This window comes from Dendropsophus ebraccatus, chromosome 4 (genome assembly GCF_027789765.1).
Source record: "Dendropsophus ebraccatus isolate aDenEbr1 chromosome 4, aDenEbr1.pat, whole genome shotgun sequence".
Taxonomy (NCBI): Eukaryota; Metazoa; Chordata; class Amphibia; order Anura; family Hylidae; genus Dendropsophus; species Dendropsophus ebraccatus.
In genome coordinates, this window is record NC_091457.1 from 77,860,928 (window position 1) to 77,878,574 (window position 17,647).

Below are 17,647 nucleotides of genomic sequence, written 5' to 3' on the forward strand. Positions count from 1 at the left end.
GCCATACAGAGATCACTTTGTCCACACCAGGAACCTTTCTAAAAGTGCAGGAAGTTACCTTAGGAGTCATAGGAACTGACCCCAGATAACAAGGCCTGGGGCTCATATTACCCACCTAGGATGGGTAGCTCGCAACTTGGGGGCAAAAGATGGTCAGACTATAGGTCATCCGTGAGTACGAGTATTATCTATATCTCTTCTATACACCTTGACTGTTCCAGGCAGAGTACATATCTACAATGGACAAGGCCCTCTGGCTGGATCTCAGAAGTGACTCCATCCTGTACAGCTGATCTGGAAGCATATAGTTTATGGCTCACAGTGTAAGGGAGGAGTACTATAGTGAGTACTGGGGGGTTCTTATTGATGATTCCATAATTATTTCCACTACTAGATCTGGAAATACACATGCCAGTAATATAGCATTCCCTTTCCTTTGTGTGAGGGATATATCATGAAGATGTGTCTGTGATGAGATACAGTACAAAGGCTGGGCGACTGTATGATAACTGGGGGGGTTCCAGGGGGAATAAAATGAAAAGTCTTCTCTGACCCCCAAACTGTGCCTTCATATTGTACGTCACATCTCCCTTGTACACTAGCCTAATTTCGGCTTATCTTCTGTAGCCTGGCACAATGATATGACCAGGTAAGGCGGCCATTTCAGCCCTCAGGCAGCTACAACATGGCCGAGAACACAACAACCAGATAGAAAATTGCAGAAAATTCTCATTTCATCTCCCCGCATTTGGCTGTGATAGCCGAGGGAGCGGCCTGCAGCGCCCGCATCCGGCCAGCAGAGGGCAGCATGGCGACCACATAGGAGGAGCTATGGTCGTCTGATTACTGAAGCCCGGTAATAGCTGTGGCCCCGCCCCGTCTGACAACCGGAGAGACCGGGAGAGGGGGGACGGTGGTCACCGGGCCGGCAGGAGACCGGAGGAAGGCCGCTCCGAGACGGGGAGGCCTCACAGTGACGGGACGGACATGCCGAGGTGAGCCAGGGTGTCATGGGGGCGGCTGACAGCTGGAGTGTTTACTGCGGGCATGTGGCCGGCCCCTGCAGCAGCACTGCGCCCCTTGTCTGATATACCCTCTGTTATATACACTATGGGGTAGATTCCAGCACAGCGCTGGGGATATGGGGGGGAAGGTCGGAGCCATAGAGGTGTTGTAGGGGCAGAGGCACACAGGACTGCCGGGGATACCCTCCATAGTTACAGGGTGTCAGGCTGGAGCCCAGGATGCAACTGTAGCAAACCCTCAGATGTGAGTGTGTAGTGACAGGAAACGTCTCCAGTCATTGTAAGTATTGTTATGTAAGGCAGTGTCTGCCACATGTATGTACATGACCCCTGGAGGCAGCTGTCATACATAATGTCGCCTACCTCATCCATCTCAGTGTTCTGGCACAGTGGTGTACACTATTCCCCGGCATATGCACCCCAAATACTGGCCAAAATGACACACCTGTCTCCTCCATGGCGCATACCGGGATCTCTTTATTGCACATGCACCTGTCTTGGCTGTACACTGCTTAGTGCCGTGTGAAAACCGCCTTAAGGATGCGTTCACACGTACAGGATCTGCAGCAGATTTGATGGCGCAGATTTGAAGCTGCAGATTCAAAGCAAGTCAATTCTGGGCCATCAAATCTGCTGCAGATTCAAATCTACCTGCAGATCCTGTACATGTTAACACACCCTTAAAGTGACTGTACCACCAGGCCCAGGAAGAAGCACTGGAGGCGAGCCGACCCACCCTTAGTGGGAAGAAACTCCAGCCCCTCCATGACGTGACTCCATTAAAATCAATGGAACCCGATCATAGAGGGGCTAGGGTTTCCTCCCATTTTGGGTGGGTCATCAGTGCTTCAGCCTGGGCCTGGTGATACAGTCACTTTAAAGTGAATGTTCCATTAGGCCTGGGCTGAAACACTGGAGGCAGGCCCCTCTATGACGTGGCTCCATTAGAATGAATGGAGCTGTATGATAGAGGGGTGGGGGTTTCCCCCCACTGGGGGTGGGTCAGCCCGCCTCCAGTGCTTTAGCCCAGGCCTGATGATACATTAACTTTAAGACATTTTAAAATTATTTTTTGGTGATTTTTGTTCCTTCTAGTTTTGCATTTTGTTATGTAAAGTTTAAAATAATGTAGCGTTAATTGTGGCCATTACTATTAATCCTAATAATACACAGAGATTTACAGGGATTACAGTGAAAGGTGACGAGTGTATAACTTACAGAGGATTGAGCACCATTCACAATAAATAATGGTCAGTGTTCATCCCCCCCCTTCACCCTGCACAATGGCCTCTGCACAGGTCACAGAACATGCCTAGAAGTTGCTCTGATAGAAATAAATAGGGCCTGCTTTACTTTATGATGTCCGTAGGGAATGCTGTATGCTGTAAAGCATAGATCTAAAGGTTCTTTAAAGGAATCTGTCACCTGTAATTCATGTTCCAAACTGCTGACATTGTCTATTATCTTTATTTACATAAAATTGCAAAAAACTTTACTGCATTTAGCCACCGATGAAGAAGCCTTACAATAGATTGTCATTTGTCACCAATTGCTACTGTCTTGCAGTGTGACTGGATATGGAATACAATGACAAACTGGCCAGGTTCCGTCAGGGTCATCTCAACCCCTTCAACAAAACAAGAGAGGAGGAAAGTCCACGGGAGGACAAGGAACAAGAGCCTTCCAAGGGTTTGTAAGAAAGAGATGATGCTTTATTAGGGAGATGACCTTTTCTAATATAAGGCCATATTCACACATGGTATAACACTGGCCGTTCTGTGACCTGTCCAGGTCACAGAACGGCCGGTGTTACTAAGAATCATCCCAGCTGGTACTGCAGTACCGGCCAGATGATTTTCATTTCTGATTATTTGGGATGCGGGCCCATCCGTGTGGGCTCGCATCCCAATTCATCGCTGCAGATTTGCTTTGAAATCTGCAACTTCAAATCTGCGCCGTCAAATTTGCTGCAGATCCTGTACGTGTGAACGCACCCTAAAAGATTATCCAAGCCAAATTTTCTAAAATTAGGGAAATGAGTTTTAGGACACCATTGGCTCCACTGCTGAGTCATAATAAATCAGACCATAACTACACTATTTGATACAGTGGAAATACTTCAGGACAATTCACACAACTGTATTTATAGGCATATACAATCCGTTTAATAATTTTATACTTTGTTGCTGAGCGATACCTGTCATAGTGGCAACCTCAGCAGCATGTTGGATTTTATGGCACTGTCATTGAACTCATTATATCATTTCTAATAATGGTTAAAATAGGTGTGGAAACATCTGATTCAAACATAGTTATAGCAAGGTAAAGCAAAAAAGGTTGGTAAAATCAATGCCAAGAGCTGGTGGGATGCCTGGCTCTACTAAGGCACCCCCTTCTTTATAGGTTCATGAGCTATTATAGACACCACACATTCCGCTCTCCATGAAATGCCAATCAGAAATAAAGGGGCACAGCACTCAGCTGGATGCTTCTACTCTTTTGTGTAAGCAATCAGTTGGTGTTTCTGGGTAATATCTGATTTGCTGTGGAATGCGTTGGTGCTATATAAAGATTATTATAATTATTATTCATTGTATTTACTTCATCCTGCAGCACTAAACAGAGATTCTCATCACTCCTTAGGAAAACCCATCATCGCCCTAGGAAGACGGAGTTACGGATTTGTACTTTACATAGGCCTGACTTTTTTTTTAATTTTTCAGAATCTCCACCAGGATCTCCTGTGCGTGTACCAGACTTCCAGTGCCCTGAGCGAGTGATGGATTTGGGTGTGTCAGAAGATCACTTCTCTCGGCCAGTGGTGAGCAGGGCTTAAAATTATAATACTACATTATAAAGAATGCATAAGCTATCCCCGTGCCCTGTCGCGTCACTCCCAGGTCTCACTGACAGCCGCCGGCCTCCTGCAGCTCCTCCAGCTGCAACGTCATATACCCAGCTAATGTTTTGCCCGCTCAGCCAATCTGTTACTGGTACAGGACACCCCCTGTCACTGACTGGCTAAGCAGGCATTCAATCAGTGGGGTCATGACGTTGCATCTGGAGGAGCCGGGTATATGACACACCTGGATGCCAGCGAAAATGACAGCCAAAACCGGGAACAGCGCTACGGGGACACAGGGATGGGTAAGAATACTTTGTTTATTATCTTCCCACACACCCCTGCCTTTTCTTAGTTTTATGGGAGTTTTCTTTTAAACAATCATACTTACGAGTCCTTGAGCTTTTCAGTTTGTTAGTCTTTGTATAATGCCACACCATGACTGGTTTATACGAAAGGGGATTGGAGGAAATAACAGTTCAGTAGTGAAATACTGTGCTTTATAACCAATACACACAACATAAGTAAGATCTTCTTGTTTGGACCCCAGGGCCTCTTTCTAGCATCTGACATCCAGCAGTTGAGACAGGCGATTGAGGAGTGTAAGCAGGTGATCCTCGAGCTGCCCGAACAATCGGACAAGCAAAAGGATGCAGTGGTCAGACTCATTCATCTCCGACTCAAGCTGCAGGAGCTGAAGGTAAGAATGATTTTACTGCACCTGGTTATTTATTCAGTTACATAAAATAATTTTACTTCAATGTAATGCTTGCCATACACCTTTATTAACTGACAGGTGTCACATTTATCTTTCCTACCCACTGCCCGTGCTTCCCATACTCCCATAAACAGGAGCAGAGGGGTAAGCTGCAGTTTGAGCACTCTCGCTGCGACTTATCTCTTCCAAAAAAACATTACAGCCGACACTTATCTCCACTGACATCATCTGTTGGTGGAATATTGGGAGAGCCCCATACACCTTAGATTGACTGTTGAATCCGTCGGGAGTGGCGGGCTTGGGCGACTAAACTCTAGGGTGTATAGGAATTTTAGTAGGGAACTCCGGTTAAGAAAGGTTTAACCCTGTTCAACCCTGCTTGTTTGTAATAGGTTTCTATTACATGAATTCGTCCCTTCGTCTACAGCACATCCTGACACCATGAAGCTGCTGAAAATCCTCATTGCCTGGTCCACTCTGTCTTAACGACTCTGCCCTCCCCCCTTTGGAGACAGAGGTCACATGATCTCTGTTTCTTCTGTTGCCAGGGAAGCTGTAACACCTCATCTGTAACCTCGCCCACCACTGATATCACAAATTGATCACCTGGGCAAGGGGCAGGGAAACAGCCTCTCCTAATGGGTATAGGTGACAGGAGACACTGTTTCATCTCTTCATCACTGTTGTTTCTCTCTCTCTCTTTATCTATCTGAATGAATAGATCTAGATAGATATTGTTTTTTACTTTGCAAAGCAGATGGAGCCAGAGGTGGGCAGATACTACAAGACAGGGTACCTGGCAGTTAACTCTGAGATGCAATGCATGGTAGGAGATGTAGTTTTTTTGGCCAGGTGCCATAATGTAAAACTAGGATCATTTGTAAAATTTTAAATCCAGGGCTAGGAGCAGCGTAGACAAGTGGAAAATGTGTGAAACAATCGACTGGGCACCAGTCTGTGCACCTAGGTGCTTTTTGTGCACTTTATTTGTTTATGGGATGGTTGGATTTCCCCTTTAAAGGGGTTGGGCACTTTATAGTAAAATTGCTCAGTGTACAGTATAAGATGACTTACAGCATCTACTGACAGCAGCTCCCTGATATACAGAATCACCACAGAGCAGGGCAGCACAGCCTGGAGGAGGGGAGCCTGATTTCAGCTCTATGAGCTAAAATCTATGTGCAGTGAGGACACTTACTAATACTGTCCTCTGAACAATTTTACCATAGTGACCAACCCCTTTAAGATGCAGCTTTAAATGGAAGTGTATACCAGCCCTGCTGGTCAGAACCCCAGAAAAGATGTGTATAGCAGGATACTAGGTAGTATGGCTATCTGCCTGCCAATAAAATAAAGTGCTATTTGTATAGAAGTACCGTAAGTAAGGTAGATGGATCACTGTGCGTACTGACACCTGAATGCCGGCCCCAGTAGATGAGAGACAGACAGAGAGCGATGCTCTGTTATACACAGTTACAATCCATCTGAACACTTCTATTGCTACACAGTTTGCAGTTTTTTTCGGTGTATAACAGAGCATCGCTTTTTTTCTGTGTCTTTTCCGCTGGGGCCGGCATTCAGGTGTCAGTTCGCACGGCGATCCATCTACCTTATATAGCACAGACAGTACACAAAACGCACACTAGCGTTGAACGGTACTTCTATACAAACAGACTAAAGTGCATCTTAAAGGGCTATTAGGAGAAAACTCCTGATATACTAAAAACTGTTGGTCCACTCTTACCGCTTCCCTAGTAATCCGGTGTAGTGCTGATTAAAGCAACTCTGTACCCACAATCTGACCCCCCCTCCCCCCCCCCCCCCCCCCAAACCACTTGTACCTTCGGATAACTGCTTTTAATCCAAGATCTGTTCTGGGGTCCGTTCGGCAGGTGATGCAGTGATTGTCCTAAACTTGCTGCCCGTGCCAAACGGGAGTATCTGTGCCCTAACTTTGCACCAGCCCACCGTCCCTCCTCCCCACCCTCCTCATCATTAGGAATGCTCTAGGCAGATTGCCTCCTATTCCTCACCTGTGTCAGCCCGGCACATGGGCTGGAACCTTAAGGGCCTGTGCAGTGTTCAGCATGGAGAAAATGTTCCAGTGGCATTCCTAATAATGAAGAGGGTGGGGAGGAGGGACGGAGGGGTGGTGCAAAGTTAGGGAGCAGATACTCCCGTTTGGCACTGGCAGCCAGTTTAAAAGTTGTTTTTTAGGACAATAACTGCATCACCTGCCGATCAGACCCCAGGACAGATCTTGGATTAAAAGCAGCTATCCAAAGGAACAAGTGTCTTGGGGGGGGTCAGATTGTGGGTACAGAGTCGCTTTAAGTGCTGTATTGTACCTGATCACTGGGAGGACTATGCAGCAACTTATAACTGTACAGTCCTTTCTGTTCGACTACTGGGAAACGATCCGTCTGACCAGTGCTAAGTAGGAGAGGAAACTGGGTTAGATGGGCATATCACATCCAGCTTTCTACTATGCAGGAACCTTCTTTACAGAGCCTACCATGCATGGTGGAGAAAGGACATTTGGTGATGTGATGAGCATGTGACCAGTCACATGCCTGAGATAAGTCACACAAAGAATAGCAATGCAAGAGGTACATATAGTACAGCTGTGTGTGTACTGTTTGTTGCAGAGTTGTGTGTATCTGTGGCAGAGCTTTGTGCATGGATCAGCTGATTCTCTCCCCATGATTGCTTATTGTCATATTACTATTCATTATTCAGGACCCACACGAGGATGAGCCTAATATGCGGATTGTATTAGAACATCGATTCTACAAGGAGAAGAGTAAAAGTGTAAAACAAATGTGTGATAAGTGCAGCACCTTTATTTGGGGCTTGATCCAGACATGGTATACGTGCACAGGTGAGAGACTTTTAATACCACGAAAAACTACACAGAGCAAAAACCAATCTCATCCTTATTAGTCATAAATTATACAGTTGTCTCTCAACTAACCATGTCCTCAGGTCAAAATATTTTCAATATACAATGGACCTTTCTGGTCCATCTTAACTTAAGACCAGATTCAACATACAATGCTACAGACAGGATCTGCGGCACATGTGAATACCTAGATGATTGACCAATAGGCGTGGCCATTATACTGGCAAAACCCCAGTATTACTGGAGTGCATGCACTGATTGTCTGTTTAGTTAGAGCTCTGTACCTGTGCCAGGATGAGTTGCTTCTTTGGGCACCAGGTGAAGGCGGCTTTGGTTTACTTTTCTGGGACCCTGTGTGATCTGTACAGGACCCAGAAAACACACCAGTCCTCTATGTAGACAGTAATTTACAGCTTCCAGTAGCTCTTTCTCTAACATTTTGGAGGCTTTAGAACCAATTATAAGTTTTCCATAGAGTTTTGGTCTTGGGATACAATATTTTCAACATACATGGTTGTCCTGAAACTAATTATTATTGTAACTTGAGGGACCTCTATAAATAAAATATTAAAATGCAGCCACACAACACTCACAAGAAGGATGCATAGCAAGGGGTAAATACAGTTTTTTATAAGTTATATAACTCAATAAAATACATGTCCAGGACAGAACTGCAATGTGCCAGCAATCATCAAGTGTACGCATTAATCATCAGGTGCGAACACACAAGGTAAAAACCTCACACACTGACTCCATATGAACGATATACCGCATAAGTTAAACTTAAAGGGGAACTATCAGCAGGTTAGACAACTCTAACCTGTTAATATGTCCCTATTGTACAGGAGACACCAAGGAGTTAGTATTTTGCTCCACAGTCTGGTGAGACCGTTAGGAGCACTGCCCATAGTGCTGATCCAGCACGCCCCCCGGCCGGCCTGCCCTATTAATTATCATTAGAAAGGGTTGAGCCGGACAGGGCGGATCAGTGCTATGGGGGCGGGCAGTGCTCCTAACGGTCTCACTGGACTGTGGAGCAAAAGACTAACTGCATCGGAACGGCACAGAGGATGAAGGTAAGTGATCCTCCTCTGCTTCTCCAGTGCAGTAGGGAGATATCAGCAGGTTAGATTCTGATAGTTCCTCTTTAACATATAGTCAAGGTGTACAAGTACACATCATGGATAATACCATCCCCCAACATGTGTTTTGTTCACTTGCTTCTTAAGGCTGCCTTCACACGTACCGTATCGCTGCGTTTTTGCTGCGTTATTTACATGCACGTTTTGATTTTCACATGATTTTCGTGTGAAAATCAAAACTTGCATGTAAAAATCGCACCAAAAACGCAGCGTTAAAAACGCAGGGATACAGTACGTGTGAAGCTACCCCAAGGGGCAATGATCACTCTAAGGGCTGCTTCTCACTCTCTGTAATCCACAGAGGATACACATTGTGAAGCTGCGCAGTGGACTCGCAGCTCTTCTGGCATCATGTGTCAATATGATGCCAAAAGAGCTGTAAGGGGGAGATTTATCAAAGGGCGTAAAATGTGGACTGGTGTTAACTGCTCACAGCAACCGATCACAGCTCTCTTTCCTTTCACCAGAGCCGAAAGCTGAGCTGTAATTGGTTGCTGTGGGCAGTTTGCACCAATCTAAATTTTACACCCTTTGATAAATCACCCCCTAAGTGCTTAAAGGGGTTATCCAGCGCTACAAAAACATGGCCACTTTCCCCCTACTGTTGTCTCCACATTGGGTGGGGTTTTGAAACTCCGTTTCATTGAAGTAAATGGAGCTTAATTGCAATCTGCACCTGAACTGGAGACAACAGTAGGGGGAAAAGTGGCCATGTTTTTGTAGCGCTGGATAACCCCTTTAAATCTTTGCAGCTTCATGCTTGGTAACCTCCATGGATTATGGAGCATGGGAAGAAGCCCTAAGTCATACAACATAGGCGAGTGTAGAATGACCTTTAGTTTCCTGACAGCCTAACATATTTGTTAAGCTCAGAGTTCAGAGCTAACAGAGGATAACAAGATTAACCCCTTAGCGACCCATGACGTATCTGATACGTCATGGCGCCGCGGGGGGTGTTCAGAGCGGGGTCCCGCCGGGACCCCGCTCTGAACGGCGCTGATCCCGGCTGACATGTGCAGCCGGGGAGTGCCTCTGTTAGCCGGCGCGGGTCCCGTTGCCGCGCCGGCTAATTAAGCACTTCAATGCAGCTGTCAAACCTGACAGCTGCATTGAAGTGCTTTATGCACACTATCCCTGGTGTCTAGTGGGTCGGATCTCCCCCCCGCGATGCGATCGCGGGGGGGAGATCCGTTCTTCTGCCCGTGCCGGGCCTCAGCGTCGGAATGACGCTGATCCCGGCTCGGCAATAGATTGCTATGGCCTGCAGCAGGCCATAGCAATCTATGACCGATCTGATGGATCTTTGCTGTGTATATACACAGCATTGATCTCTGAGAGATCAGTGCTATGTATATACAAGCCCCCCAGGGGGGCTTCTAGTCCATGTAAAAAAAAAGTAAAAAAGTGTTTTTATTAATAAAAAAATCCCCTCCCCTAATAAAAGTCCAAATCACCCCCCTTTTCCCATTTTATAAATATAAATTAATAAATAAATAAATAAACATATTTAGTATCGCCGCGCGCGTAATCGCCCGAACTATTAATTAATCACATTCCTGATCTCGCACGGTAAACGGCGTCAGCGCAAAAAAATTCCAAAGTGCAAAATTGCGCATTTTTGGTTGCATCAAATCCAGAAAAAATGTAATAAAAAACTATCAAAAAGTCGTATATGCGCAATCAAGGTACCGATAGAAAGAACACATCATGGCGCAAAAACTGACACCTCACACAGCCCCATAGACCAAAGGATAAAAGCGCTATAAGCCTGGGAATGGAGCGATTTTAAGGAACGTATATTTGTTAACAATGGTTTGAATTTTTTACAGGCCATCAGATACAATATAAGTTATACATGTTATATATCATAGTAATCGTAACGACTTGAGGAACATGCATAACAAGTCAGTTTTACCATAGGACGGACGGCGTAAATGCAAAACTCCCCGAAATCAAAACAAATTCGTTTTTTTTTCAATTTGACAGCGCAAATGATTTTTTTCCGGTTTCGCAGCATATGTTATGGAAAAATAATGCCGGTCATTGCAAAGTACAATTGGTTTCGCAAAAAATAAGCGCTCATATACGTCTCTAGGTGAAAAAATGCAAGCGCTATGGACTTTTAAACTTAAAATGGAATAAGCAAAAGCGCAAAAACGAAAATAGGCTTTGACCTTAAGGGGTTAAAGAATCGTAAAAGGAAAAGTTTCTTTTTGAGAAGAAATATTGGTCCAGATTTTAGTGACACGGTCCAATATCTCTGTGAATGCTGCTGATGCCTTGTAACCAGTTTCATTTTGGAGCCAGTGGACATTAGCACATATTGTGACCACTGATGACCCCTTTTTTTTTTTTTTTTAAGGTTGTTACTATCGTTGTCATAGCAAATGTCTGAACCTCATTACCAAAACCTGTGTGAGGTCAAAGGTCAGTCATCAGGCCGAGTATGAGTTAACCATTTGCCCAGAGGCTGGACTGGACAGTCAGGATTATCGCTGTGCAGAGTGCAGGGCACCCATCTCATTGCGTAAGTATAGCACAAAAATCTCATGTAAAAAAAAATCACATTTCTCCTTAAAAAATGATAGATAAAACTATATAGAATTACTGTAAAATTATCTGGGTGTCTGAAACTTTTTACAGATTCTTGGTATTGGTGTAAAAATAGAAAGGAAAGTATACTCTCCTACCCTGACCCTCCACAGCTGCTGCACTGACACTCAGACACTCCTGGTCTCTAATCCTCTAGAGTACTTTGTGGTTCCTGATAATGCAGCAACTACCTGCTTAGCAATCCACGGACTGAGGCTAGGTTACCCCTTTAAAAAAGGTTACCCCTTTAAAAAAAAAAAAAAGAATTGTATTACCTTCCCTCACAAACAATGACCAATTAGCCTTATATATCCTAAGGCCGGGTTCACACTACGTGTCATGGAACGGCTGGTGTCAGTGAAGATCATCCCGTCCGGTACTGCAGTACCAGCCGGATGACCTTCATTTCTACATTCATGTGCACCCGCATCCCAGTTCACCATTGAACACAATGGAGAGTGAGGTTGGAGCTGCACTCTCCATTGTGCAACCTGTCAGGGATGTCAGGCTGCTATTCATTGAAGTTTCTTGTGCAGCCGCTAGGGGTCCCGGCAAGAGTGTATACTATGTGTATACACTCCAGTCGGGATTCCCTCTACCTGCAGCACAATGTAAGTTTAGTATTTATCACACCAGTTGTTGCAAATTGGTTGTGTGAACATAGCCTAAAATAGTACCAGTCAAAAGTAGTCTTCCCACTAAAAGTGAGCTCTCATACAACTTCACTGATTGAAAAATAAAAAAGTTATGACTCTTAGAATGCACTGACTCAATGCCAAATTATTTACTTAAAAAGGGTTTTTGTTCTGCAAAACGTTTGGTATTGCCAAAATTGTATAAGCCAAGAGAATAAAATTTTCTTGTTTATACTGTATGCCATGTACAGTGTGTTTTCATGCAATTTTGATAGAATGTTATCATTTTACAGGCGCTATCCCCAGCGAGGCACGGCAGTGTGACTACACCGGGCAGTACTACTGCAGTAACTGTCACTGGAATGATCTTGCTGTCATTCCTGCCCGTGTTATACACAACTGGGACTTTGAACCATGCAAGGTAGCCACAGATTGCAACTACACCATTACTTTCATCTGTCTTATTAACATGGTAGTATACCATATGCATTTTAATGCCCTAGAACACTATACTAACTGCTTTACTCCTTTAGCTTTAAGCCATGTAAACTTCATGTGTGTATTCCATAGTCATCAACATGAGTTGGAGATGAAGAAATAGTGGAGCTATCTGCTTACAGACCTGTAATAACAAAATCTGGTATATTTTAGTGACATGTTAGAGTATAGGAAACATTTAGGTGTGCTATAAATTATGTTGCTGATTGCAAAATTCTGCTAAATCCACTGATGACAAATGTCTGCAAATCTGGTATACCAGTCGGGCAATGTTCTCTGCTGGTGCTTTGTTACTCTTACCAGGAAATGGGCAGATAATCTCCAATGCTGGTAATACACTTGATACCGCTGATTGGGCGTTACTGATTATCTATTCCAGTCACTAAATCATGTAGTATCATTACCATGTGGTTTAGAATCGTAGTGAGAGCTGAGTCGTGTATAATGCTCACCGTATACATAAGGAAAGGTAAGTCATCTGAACCTATCAGGCATATTTAACCTTAACACACCTGGCTGCCTGCCACTAGCTCCCTTTTCAATTTTAGTAAACTTGCACACTCGGCCTAACTGAGAGGGATGCATGATGTATTTTTGAGAAATAGCTGTCCATTTGGAAGCTGATATATGGCCGTTTTAAGAAGCTGTACCATATCATACAATAAACCTGACTTATAAATAGGATTATTTTCCCTTTGTGTTGGAGACAGAGATGAGTGAATTTAGACCTAAAGTGCGGTCTCCACCACCAGGTGTCTCGCTGCAGTATGCGGTATCTTGCTCTGATGCTGGGGCGTCCAGTGCTGAAGCTGCGGGAGATTAATCCTTTGTTGTTTAACTATGTGGAAGAGCTGGTGGAGATTCGGGTAAGAGCTGGAAAAGGCCCAGTAAATAAAGAGTACTTTTCTCCTGTCTCCAGGCATACATGTGTGCATTCATGTTATTTACAGAATGTCTCAGGTGGTGTCTGTTTTTGCAATTTTGTCTGCTCCATAGAAGCTACGTCAGGATATCCTCCTCATGAAGCCATACTTTATCACTTGCAAAGAAGCAATGGAGGCCCGATTGCTGCTGCAGGTCAGGATTTGTTATACCCTGTTACTTACATAGAATGGGTTGTGATTTTTCTTCTTAACACTCTGTTCTTTATGCAGCTTCAGGATCGGCAGCATTTTGTAGAGAACGATGACATGTACTCCCTGCAAGATCTTCTGGATGTTAGCAGTGGACGGCTGGGGGCCTCACTGACAGACATACACACAATGTTTGCCAAGCACATTAAGCTGGACTGTGAGGTGGGATTTTAATGGAGAATATGATGTTCATGGTGAAATCAGGCAGCCTAAATCCTGAAAATACTTGAATGACTAGTTAACAACAGGTTGCTGCTGTAGGAGAGGTGTCTTATCATGGTTCTGCCTTATATCCTCTTCCAGTCTTTTCACCAGACAATAACCTGTTTCAAACAATAACAGGACAGCTTTACATAGCCCTAAAAAGCCATATATTAATAGCCATATATTACTAGAACAGGGTGACCTGCCTTCGATGACCAGGACAAACAGACAGTGCTATTTTCTACCACCGATATAGTTGTATGAAGCAGTAGAGCATGCTTGCCCAACCACTGCTTCATACATCTTGTTGCAGCCATCTAGTGATGAGGCTATGAGGAGTTCTCATGTTGTGGGTTCAAATGAGTTTTTCAAGTCCACTTATAGGCCCTGCTGCTGTTGGCAGCATTGGCTATTTCCAAGCAAGAGGGTACTTGTTGATAGATGTGTACATCTAATAATAGCTGAGCTGTTGTGTTCATGATGTTACTTTTATATCTGCAGCGCTGCCAGGCAAAAGGCTTTGTGTGTGAGCTCTGTAAAGAAGGGGACATTTTATTTCCATTTGATAGTCACACCTCTGTTTGTCAGGACTGTGCTGCTGTGTTCCACAGGTGAGGTTTTTTACATAGTATAAGTTATAGAAGGCTAATGCTCCATACTCACTGGTGTTGTTCTGCATTACTCTGCTGTAATTGTTATTTTTACAGATAGCTTCATTATCCTGTTACTTCAGGTTCCGTCATCTGTTAATTTTTTTAGGCAGCATGGCTTCATATTTAAAGGGGTAGTGTGGTCTAAAGGATTTTTTCACTAAATAACACACATTACAAAGTTATACATTGTAATGTGTGTTATTTAAGTGAATGGACCCTTTCCCCATGTCCCCCCCCCCCTTCCCCATAACCGAGCTCAGCCAATCGCGGGGGAGCAGCTGATGACGCACTGGAGGGGGGCCGGCATGAGGGAGGGCTGGAGCGGTCCAGCCGGCGTCCTGAAGATGACGTGATCGACCATCTTGGGGAAGGGGGGGGACATGGGGAAGAAGGCCATTCACTCAAATAACACACATTACAATGTTGTATAACTTTTGCAATGTGTGTTATTTAGTAAAAAAATCCTTTAGACCGCACTACCCCTTTAACTCTCTTGATGTTTGGTGTCTGCACAGAATTATCTGTTTCTACCTTGTAAATAAGCTTTAAAAATAATACTGTACCCTTTTCCTGATTTCTGTTTTCTATGGTAGGGACTGCTATTATGACAACTCAACAAGCTGCCCCCGCTGTATGAGGCTAAATCTCCGGAAACAAGCACAGGAACCTGGAGAGGAAACATGGCAGCAGTGAGGAAGAGCCCACACGTGGGATAATCATGTACAAAGAGACTTTTATGGTGTGCAGACAACATAAATGGCATCTGCTGTGCCCTAGGACAAGGTCTTGGAACCATCTTAAGACCATGGATTGGAATATGCTAAGATGAATTTCTTCAGAATCTGAGTCTTAGACATTCCAGGATAATGGACACTGGCGAGTCTTTCAGAGATCTTACACCCTAATGAGAGACTGCAGTTATACCTGTATGTAGATCTCATGTGGTGCCTTATTGCCACTTTATTCGTGGTGATCTAATCCTGTAATTTCGTCACCTTGTTCTTATTTGCAGGCACTGCCATGGACAACATCATGAAAGAATGTTTATTACCATGTATATAAAATGTATGGTCTCTGGCATCCGTTTAGCCTATTGGAATGTTCAGTACCTCACTGTGTAACTATGTCTCTTACCACTAAGGTATTGTTTTTCTTATCTTGCACTTTAATTTGCAATTTTTAAAATGCCCTATGGGTTTGCATAGGTTAGAAAGAGTACCTGTTAGCACTGCCAAAGCAGCTGCGATGACGACTCTTAATCCAAAAGTTCGGGTATCCATGGTTACATACCACATGTGACGGAAATGTGCAACCTCTATCTTGATCCAGTGGAGGCCACGTACATTTCCATCACATGTGGTTGTAACCATTGGTACCTGAACTTCTGGATTAAGAGTCTACTTTGCCGCTGCTTCAGGAGTTGTGCTGGCAGGTATGTAGGAACATGAAGCTTTTATGCCACAAGATCTTGTTGACTGCTCCTGCTTGGACCACCAGAGCTGGGAGGAAAGGCGAGATACAGCTTCTCTAAAGTGCTATTAGATTGGTCAGATTAGTCAAAATTAAAGGGGTTACAAAACCATGGCCACTTTTCCCCCTACTGTTGTCTCCAGTTCAGGTGCAGTTTGCAATTAAGCTTCATTTACTTCAATGGAACTGAGTTTCAAAACCCCACCCAAACTGGAGACAACAGTAGGGGGAAAGTGGCCATGTTTTTGTAGCTTTGGATAACCCCTTTAAGTCAAAAAAGGCTTAAAGCTAAAGACCTCATTCAGAGTGCCATATTGTACCCATAAGTCTGTATGGTTCCATCAAATCAGTTCAGTAGAACTGCAGGAATACATCTGTTGGTGAAAAATGCCCATCTTAATTCTTGGCCTGATCATGGTGAGCTTTAGATACTGATTCTATATTATTTTTTTAGACGCTGGCATTGTTCAGGAACTACTTACTCATATGTAAAGTGAAACCCAAGGAGATACATAATGGGGTGGGGGGTAAAGAGTGAAATTATTATTTATTCAAAGAATTATTGCTGTTATTTATCCCCTAATGCATTGAAAGTGATTTTCTTAATAAAATTGATGCTATTTAATACTTCAACACTATCAAAGCTTTTATTTAGAGGACTTATTCAGGCTAAAAAATAAAATGATTCCACAAAAAATGTTTACATTTTTATGCGCCAAATCTTTTTTTTTTTTTTCCTGGTTTATCTAAAATAAATAAAAAAAACAAAAAAACAACTTTGCTACTTTAAAGGTTTATTAAGAAATATGCTACTGTTCTGTGCCTCCTCCCCGCCTTGTTGCTCCTCTCAGCGAGTGGGGCTTACAGTTGGCGTACACCACAGAGACGGCAAAAATCTGTAATAAATGTGTCCCAATGTGTGCAGCAATTTGCTGTAGCACAGCTCAGAGAAGCCTTTGACAGCATTGCATGTGAAATGTAGACATTTTCAGAAGTAATCTCCATTATTGGCTTAATGGGATTGACCGTGACCCCTCTCATTCTGTGTACCCCCAATGGAATGCTTATCCTCAGTTTCTATTTAGATCCAGTGTATTTATTGTAAAATAGATAACTCAATGTTAGCTACTGTGGATGCAATTACACTGGGACTCTATAGATTACTGATCTGTCATCACAAGACAAGCAGAATCATAGCAAAACTGTCAGGCTATGTTCATGCAACAGATTATATTGTAGGAAAATTGAATTTGAACAAAATATGAAGCATACCCTTGAATTTGTGTGCAGATTTGTTGCTTGTATGCTGCCTATGGCTGTATCCATGGTTTTTAAGCACCCCTAGGGCTGCATCCATCTTCTACAGCCATTAGATTGCTATCACTGTTCACTGTACTAGAAGCAGAGTGAGGGGTGACAGCAACCACAGCTCCTTCATATGAGAATATAGAGTACATGGGGGAACAAACCCGGTTTTGTATAGCATTGCACAGCAGTGCTAGAATAGGTAGATTGGGACCTGCAGGGATTATAGTCCTGCAGTTCCTGACACAAACATAATCAGAGGGGCCATGTCGCCCCTCGCCTGCCTGGTGCACCAGAAGTATGTTTATAAATTAAAAAATAAAACACTTTTTTTTTAATTAAAGTTATATTACAATTTAAAAAAAAAAAAAAAATCTTTGTCTCCAGAGTACCCCTTTAATTACTCCTGACATGAAGTTATGTAGTCCTTTCATTTTTAATGTGTCTCTGTTCAGTTTTCTCTGAGCTCAAGTCCTGTCCCCTGGGTAATGTCACCTGCTCTGACCAGCCTGTACAGCCTATGTCTCC

The 17,647-nt window shown here is 43.7% G+C and overlaps 1 protein-coding gene across 2 annotated transcripts; it reads left to right on the forward strand.

Annotated features, from left to right (window-relative positions):
- The first annotated feature begins 822 nt into the window (after positions 1 to 822).
- DEF8 (differentially expressed in FDCP 8 homolog) lies at positions 823 to 16,447 on the forward strand. Of its 2 annotated transcripts, XM_069966082.1 has the most exons (12): positions 823 to 995; positions 2,592 to 2,714; positions 3,749 to 3,846; positions 4,418 to 4,567; positions 7,325 to 7,466; positions 10,992 to 11,156; positions 12,150 to 12,277; positions 13,107 to 13,220; positions 13,351 to 13,431; positions 13,509 to 13,649; positions 14,193 to 14,302; positions 14,938 to 16,447. In XM_069966082.1, the coding sequence occupies exons 2-12, from the start codon at positions 2,603 to 2,605 to the stop codon at positions 15,035 to 15,037; spliced, it is 1,341 nt and encodes a 446-aa protein (XP_069822183.1). In that variant the 5' UTR covers positions 823 to 995; positions 2,592 to 2,602; the 3' UTR covers positions 15,038 to 16,447. The 2 variants fall into 2 exon arrangements, with proteins under 2 accessions (XP_069822183.1, XP_069822184.1); XM_069966083.1 differs by lacking the exon at positions 823 to 995 and having other exon boundaries at positions 2,629 to 2,718.
- Positions 16,448 to 17,647: the final 1,200 nt, after the last annotated feature.

Bases quoted from the DNA above. Each gene is read 5' to 3' on its own strand.
- DEF8 (XM_069966082.1), top strand. From the start codon at position 2,603: ATGGAATACAATGACAAACTGGCCAGGTTCCGTCAGGGTCATCTCAAC. The intron at 11,157-12,149 runs GTAAGTATAGCA...ATCATTTTACAG, and splicing joins CAGGGCACCCATCTCATTGC to GCGCTATCCCCAGCGAGGCA. The intron at 13,221-13,350 runs GTAAGAGCTGGA...TCTGCTCCATAG, and splicing joins AAGAGCTGGTGGAGATTCGG to AAGCTACGTCAGGATATCCT.